The sequence below is a fragment of the Puntigrus tetrazona genome, unplaced genomic scaffold, assembly GCF_018831695.1.
Source record: "Puntigrus tetrazona isolate hp1 unplaced genomic scaffold, ASM1883169v1 S000000651, whole genome shotgun sequence".
Lineage (NCBI taxonomy): Eukaryota > Metazoa > Chordata > Actinopteri > Cypriniformes > Cyprinidae > Puntigrus > Puntigrus tetrazona.
Genome location: NW_025048272.1, coordinates 62,235 through 70,091, shown reverse-complemented (window position 1 = coordinate 70,091; position 7,857 = coordinate 62,235). Strand labels below are relative to the sequence as shown.

The 7,857-nt window shown below is 33.4% G+C and overlaps 2 protein-coding genes across 3 annotated transcripts; one reads left to right on the top strand and one right to left on the bottom strand.

Moving 5' to 3' along the window:
• Nucleotides 1-883: 883 nt before the first annotated feature.
• LOC122334847 lies at nt 884-4,630 on the bottom strand. Of its 2 annotated transcripts, XM_043232738.1 has the most exons (4): nt 3,857-4,630; nt 2,697-2,796; nt 2,041-2,148; nt 884-1,842 (listed from the first exon to the last, which is right to left on the bottom strand). In XM_043232738.1, the coding sequence occupies exons 1-4, from the start codon at nt 4,069-4,071 to the stop codon at nt 1,366-1,368; spliced, it is 900 nt and encodes a 299-aa protein (XP_043088673.1). In that variant the 5' UTR covers nt 4,072-4,630; the 3' UTR covers nt 884-1,365. The 2 variants fall into 2 exon arrangements, with proteins under 2 accessions (XP_043088673.1, XP_043088674.1); XM_043232739.1 differs by lacking the exon at nt 2,041-2,148.
• A 260-nt stretch (nt 4,631-4,890) lies between these two features.
• On the top strand, nt 4,891-7,633 carry LOC122334846 (the record flags this gene model as incomplete). Its single annotated transcript, XM_043232737.1, has 4 exons — nt 4,891-4,936; nt 5,726-5,878; nt 6,743-6,928; nt 7,365-7,633. Coding segments are annotated over 4 exons (654 nt in total), but the record flags the coding sequence as incomplete, so codon positions are not given.
• Between the last annotated feature and the right edge of the window lie 224 nt (nt 7,634-7,857).

The following is a 7,857-nucleotide window of genomic DNA, read 5'->3' as shown; positions in this document are numbered from 1 at the left end:
TGGGCAGAAATGCTGTTTTAGTGCTTCTGAGCAAATGAACTCAAAACAAGTCTAGAAGTGCTTTAAACGTTGTTTCTCAGCGAGAGAAAGCTTTTTCATGCAGTTACAAAGCAGAAGTAGCCTTTTCAATGTGTTTCTAGTCTTAAGCACAGAAAGTCATTTTAGAGCTCAAAATGCACTTTTTGCTTAGTTTTTGACTTCTTATGAGCAGAAATGCTGTTTTAGTGCTTCTGAGCAAATGAACTCAAAACAAGTCTAGAAGTGCTTTAAACGTTGTTTCTCAGTGAGAGAAAGCTTTTTCATGCAGTTACAAAGCAGAAATAGCCTTTTCAGTGTGTTTCTAGTCTTAGACACAGAAAGTCATTTTAGAGCTCAAAATGCACTTTTTGCTTAGTTTTTGACTTCTTATGGGCAGAAATGCTGTTTTAGTGCTTCTGAGCAAATGAACTCAAAACAAGTCTAGAAGTGCTTTAAACGTTGTTTCTCAGTGAGAGAAAGCTTTTTCATGCAGTTACAAAGCTGAAATAGCCTTTTCAATGTGTTTCTAGTCTTAGACACAGAAAGTCATTTTAGAGCTCAAAATGCACTTTTTGCTTAGTTTTTGACTTCTTATGGGCAGAAATGCTGTTTTAGACTTATAAATAATCATAACAACAGTTACAATACATTATAATACTTACCTATTTGTGCTTATAACTTTTATGAGAACAATGCATTATAACACCAGATGAAGCCTGCATTTATAAGACATCATAAGGGTATTCTTAATGCATTATTATGCATGCATAATGCCTTATAAACAACATTATAATGTGTCGTATCATCTGATAAATAATCATAAAAACAGTTACAATTCATCATAATACTTACCTATTTGTGCCTATAAATATTTAGTGTAACGAAGAGTGTGATGACTTATAACACACAATAAACATATTATGAGTGGTCTTTAACTGCTTAAAGTAAAGTGATGAAAACAAAGTCTTCTTTTAAACATCTAAAAAGCTTTATAACGTGGTATTAATAGTTATAAGTGGTCCTTGTCTGCTTTAAGTAAAGTGACAAAAGTTAGGTACTTTTATAAACGTGGTATTATCATTTATAAGAGGTCCTTGTCTGCTTTAAGTAAAGTGAGAAATGTTGGGTATTCTTATAAACATCCATAAGATATCATGAAGTCATTATAAGAAGGTAACATCAAAGTAATGTGGAAAAGTACAAAGAAACAATATATTTCCAATGCAAATCATGTTTTATTCATTAAAACTGTAAAATTACAAGGTTTTACCACATACATTTAATTAACCAATATAAAGAGTTATAAACAGTTGGCGGTGCACAAAATTATGTTTCTTTACAGGCTGGTTAACTACATTCATGTAAGTTGTATTTTCTAATGTCATGTATAAGGCGGCCAAGAATGTGTGAGGGATGGTTCCTGGCAAGCCAGTATTCCCATTCAATGACCTTGAGGTGCTCTTTCAAAAGTTTAGTTGTCCTGTTGCCACGGTGGCGCCATATATCCATTTTGTACGTCTTCCAGGCACGCTCCAAATGTTGTGTATGTGCTCTTGTTACTGGATCAACAAAATTCCTCTTGTGGCACACTGTGTGATGGTCATAGCCTGCCTGTGTCAAAGCCCTGCGATAAGCTCGCCATTCATCAGTAATTATACTGGAGCCTCTCCGGACATACTTCAAAATATTTGGCAAGAGTTCATTTTTTGACCGTCTTCTTACCACTTTGAGAATGGGTTTTCTTCTTGTCTGCTCAACTTCTAGTATGCCTAAAACCCATTTTTTGTTGCGTCGCCAAGCAGAGCCAAATCTGCCACGGTTGTACTGTAAAACAAATGGTAGAAATCAGTACTACACAGTTTTATCACACATACATCTAATCTTCATTGAGTTAGATCACACTAATTGTTTAACACATTGTCCAAATGTACAACTGTAAAATTGCTGCAACCTAAATCCTCTAAATATTCTTGCAAATTGCCACTACAACAGACTTATTGATTGCTGATGAATTTGCAGCACCTTTCTCTTATGTGAAAATTTGCTCTCATCTATGAGGACAAAGCAGTGATGACCTCCAACTTTCATTTGTCCTAGGTGCCGAAGTTTCTTTACTGCCCGTATGCAGACCTTAGTAAAAAAAAAAAAAAAAATACATGTCTGTTTCAGGTAGGCAATCCCAGAATGCACTGTGAACAAAACTTTATATAACTTTATAGTCAGTGATTCTGAGCTGGACATAAACTGACATCTAGCAACATGATTTAAACCTTTAATTTAAAAAAGAGGTCCTCTGGACCTTTAATAACATGCAAAGCAACACTTCAAAAGACAATAGGACCCATTCTAATCTGTAATATTGTCTACACTGGACTGTTTATCTATTTTATCTGTTGCGGTGCAGTGTGATGCTATGAGACAACGATGGCGTCTGGTGTAGACACGGTGTCATAAAGCATGTTGGTAGGTGGAAGCAGTGCAGCTCACTAGGTTTTGGGATAGACCATACTTTCTATTTAAAGCCTTCACAAACCTAGGTATTTGTGGCAAACTAGCATTTAATTTTAATTGTTAACATCATAATTCAAGACAAATTGCAAGGAAGTCAATTTTTTCATGTGTGAGCTAAGCCAAAAAATGTATTGTATTCATAATTTCATTATTCCTTTATACAGTACCTTTCTTAGTACTGCAGTCATTCGAGATAAAGTTCTGCTGCTTGAAGCCACACCATCCTCCATCAGGTCTATCTGTCTCATTCTTAGACCTTGGGAAAACCTGAGGGAAAACCAAAAGAAATGTTAAAATTATGTTTTGCTGATGTAAGTTTTCAATGTGAAAACTACACAACTGAGGAAAATAAATGAAAAAAAAATGGTAAATATATATATACATAGGGAGTGTAAGGAGTGTAATGATGCATATATTCGTACCCAAGGAGCACAGTAACGGGGGGAAGGTTAGGACGATTTTAAGGGACCAACAATGGAAAAGGGGGCCCTGAACACCCCCCAGCAAAAAGTATTACAGTCTTTTAGAATCTAAATAGAACATTATTTTGTGTATTTGGTGTAATGCAATGTGCTTATGTGGTTTAAGGTTCAAAAAACAAATAAATTATTTTCCTCATACTGTACATTATTGCTACTTTTCTAAGCCCCACCTTTCAGAAACGGGTAGATTTTTGAAGCTCATCTTTCTAAAAATGCAAGGTGTTCTCTGATTGGAAAAGAAAAATTTGAAACTGCATCATATGACCCCTTTAACTGAAACTCAGCATATATAGGCTACTTATGTTACTTGTCACACCGTTTTTTATTCCTCTTGTTTATCTGTCAACTAAATCAGATATATTCTGAGTATGTATGTACTACAGATTTTAGACATTTTAATTACATATACTGTAGTATGTATAGTATGTTTACCTCTAGGTGGAAAAAGTAATTTGTACTACTATCTGTTAAAAATAAATGAAAAGAAACCTAGCATAGTGCATAATAATTTTACCTTTCTGATGACTGTTTTTTTAACATTAAAATACACCTTTAAAATACATAAATATTAATAATAATTAAAAATCAAATCAAAAGTCATTTAGACATTCCGTAAAGTTTATCCAGGGGGTTTCTTGTCCCAAGTAGGGGGCTAACATACCCCAATAAGGGCCATCTTACCCCAATATTTGTCATTGTATGCTATAACAACTAAATTATCAAATATTTCTATTCATTTCCAGTATTAACATGTTGGCTAATGCATCGTAACCCTGCACATGCTAACGTGATATCGAAATATGTTACAATTTAAAAGCAAATTCACACTGCAGAAAGTTACGTACCTGTAGATGAATTCTACATGGTTCTGCAATGATCTGCGGGACTGGTAGAAAATTGTATTCTTACGAACTGTTGTAACTCCTCGGCATCTTCTGCAAACCCTGGTGAAAATCAGAATCATACTAACAAATCTTTCCCCCCATATATCCCAAAAAGTACTAGTCTGCATACATATTTTAGCAATTTGAAAAACATGTAACTTACCAATGATATCCATCTCGACGTGGCTGTTTTTCAAGTTTCATTTTTTCTTTGCATTTGCATCGCATTCTCCGGTGCAAAAGACCCTTCTTCTGCATCCACAACACAATCTTTCGTTTGTGCGAAAGGGTGTTAGGTTTTCGAATTAAACACAAAAGTTCCTGCACTAATCTGGACATTTTAATTCAACCAGAAACTCATGGGTGCAGGCTCACTCCAAATCCGTTCAAAAAGAATCGGCTTTCCGCTTCGGAATCACAAGACCACTCCAAAAGATGATGGCAATTAATTCCATTGGCATGCATGACAATGATGTGTTTTCATGCATACTTTCAATAATTGATACTTCGAGTAGTTACACTATTAACTTGCGTCTCGTTGTTTCTTAAGAATTGAGAAAATTAAACCTGAATCGGCTCCTTGAAAACATGAAAGAATCAGAGTCGATTCGAAATTGAAGACTCCAAAACCCGGGAAGAATGACGCAGGCACGTCACAATCTACGCACGCAGCGGCATTACCCGTCATACTCTACGAGACAAATCTGGACAATCATCGAACATCGTGACTGATTAAGTGAGTTTCTTTAAACACAATAGATAAGCACCATAATACAAGTAAATGTTAAATGCTAGTATTTGTAGAAATCGCTCACTAGGCCCATATAAAGTGGGGTAATCCAAATAATGTTTGTAAAATAGCTAAAAGGTTTTTATCCATATAGATTTAGGCATGGATATACATACGTTTTTGTTTTTGTTTTTGTTTTTAACATTTAGAATTGATTTTACGACAGATATGAGCGAAAGCGGGTGCGGAAAGATACTAACGTTAATTCCCTGACAATATCACCGGTGATGATTCAACATCAACGAAAAACGGTGAGCAGATTACCTGTAATGAAGTATTCCATCCTTAAACTCTGACTGTACAAACAGTAGCACGTTGAATGCAGTTAAAGGTCAAATAATATTAAATAAATAAATATATATATATATATATATATATATATATATATATATATATATATATATATATATATATATATATATATATATATATATATATATATATATATATATATATATATATATATATATATATATATATATATATATATATATATGTATATATATATATATGTATATATATATATATATATGTATGTGTATATATATATGTATATATATATATATATATATATATATATATATATATATATATATATATATATATATATACATATATATATATAATATATACTGTATGTATGTATATATATATATATATATATATATATATATATACAGGGTGCGATTTGTGAAAAACCAGAGGGGGGATGCTTTTGAAAACGTATGAAATGTTTTTAATACGACGGAATATGTATTTAACGTGATCACAGTTTAATAAAAACGTTCCAATCGGACCGTGTATCGCGAATCATTTGGTTCAGATCTGGTTCGTGGGATTTTTATCCCCACCGGGATAAAAAGAATTCAGCAGAGGCAGGGATGTATAAACCAGAGATGATGTATAAACCCAGGCAAATGTATTAAACTGAATCATTTCATTGATGTAATATCTGCATTCTGGAATTAATGTTTGGCCAATCTAATTAAAGGGCCAGAACTAACAGCTGTATGGTGTGTAACATTTTTGTCAATTTTCAGACACACCTGCTCCAACTTACACACATGAGCTTGCAACACTTAAAATACAGCTTCAAGCTGAAAAAGAAAAAGGGGACCTGAGAGATGAAACCATTGCGATTCTGAAAACTGATAAACAGTTCCTCCAAGAAGAGTTGGTAAAGAAAGATAGCTTTATCAGGAACTGATAAAGAAAAACGAAGAAAAGAAACCAGGTACTTATTCTTTTTAATATTGATTAATAAACATTTACCATGAACTGCCCTATCGTCTCTGCTTCATTGTATGACAAGACTGTTTGTTTAAATAATACATGAACACAAAACATTGAGTCTCATTCACTAAGCATATGTACACACAGATTTATGTGTAAAATGTTTGTATGTACAATTTTAAGAATACGCCACGATTCACCAAAACTTTCACACCAAAACTTATTGTAATTTTACGATAAAATATAGGAACAACTGAAACCACATGTACGAAAAAACATTTACTCATTACAGCCTTACAATCATCTTAAGAAGCTGCTTACTGCTACTTAACATAACATTAAAGTATTAAAGTATTCTTTATTTTTTAATACTTTTATAGTATTAATTGTAATATTCAATCCACATATAAAATTATATAATAAAATTGTCAAATAAAACAAATTAAGGCATTTTACATATCATCATATACATTATAAATTTCATCATATAGGCTACATTTTGTCATACAGAGAGCCGTTGTGGAAAACATGGAGATGGTTTGGGTGTGCTTTATGCAAATTACTAACCTTTTGCAAATAGCAGCTTATTTTTGAATTACTCCAAATTCAAAAAAGATAAGACGAATGTTAAGAACAAATTAATTTGTGTACACACATGTTGTGACATGTTGTGAGATTTTTCATGAGAAGTTCTCAATTATTAGTGAATGAGACCAAATGATTTGAGTTGAAATGACTTAAAATTTGAATAGTAGCTGGCTAAGCAGGGAAAATATACATGCATGGATGCAAATATAATGTAACACGTAACTTATTTTACACAGGCCTAAAAGCATCAAAGAAATCTCCACGGATTGCCATTTCTAGTTCAGAGGAGGTCATTGATTCTGACGAGTCTTCAAGCCTTTCAGACTCCTCCCTTGAAGAGGTCAAGGTGAAGAAGAGAAAACACAAGCACAAAAAAATAGCACTACCTCTAGCTGATGCTATTGGACACAACCGTGTACGCAGTAAGTTACATTGTGGATAAATGACCATTAATTAACCAATCATTTGCAATTATAAGGTTCTATCTGACATTTTCGTCAAAATTCCATTATTCACATATACTTATTCTGTGACAACTTATTTACATTATATGATGGTTTTTGTGTGTGTGTTTATGTGCACATTTTGGGACTTTATATATAAATAAAGGTTCTATGTACAAAGGTCTGCAAAAACACAATACCTCAAAACTGCTCAGAATGCAGATACAGTACCATATAATTAAGTAATAAATAAAATGCAGCGAAAGAGCTGTTGAAGATTAAACTTATACCTAAAAAGATTAGGTTTTGTGATAAAGATTAACCAATATTGCAGAGAATTTGAGAATGATAGGAAATTGCCTTTGACAAGTAACTGGTAGAGTAACAATATATAATAATATTTCTCTTTATTCAGTGAGGAATACCAGAGGCATCATTCGCAGATACCTTGACACTCTAGAAGCCTTCAAGAAGGTGAAATCCATGAAAGCTGCATTTGATGCTATTGGAGTGGACAGAAACACAATTGCAAGAACTGCAATTATTGCAGAGCTGCATCTGGCTGCACCTGATGTTTTGAAGACCATGGGCCAGTGGAACGACAAAACAGAGACACTGAGCAGATTTATTGGTAAATGTCATTCTGCACTGACCACTGAAATTAAAGAAAAATTACTCAAATGAAAGCAGATGGAGATCTGTTGCCTATTGCTTGATTTATTTGTAAACTTAAACTGTCCTGTTGTGTAGAAATGGACAGGTTTTGAAACTTCCTTTAGGAGATGTGAACAGGGCTGCCTGGGTTATGTCATTAGAGTGGCCTGTTCATTTGTTTGGCTTCACTCATGTCTTTTGCTTAGCTAAGGATTTTTTCTGACTTTGCATATTCTCATAAGACAAATCAAAGA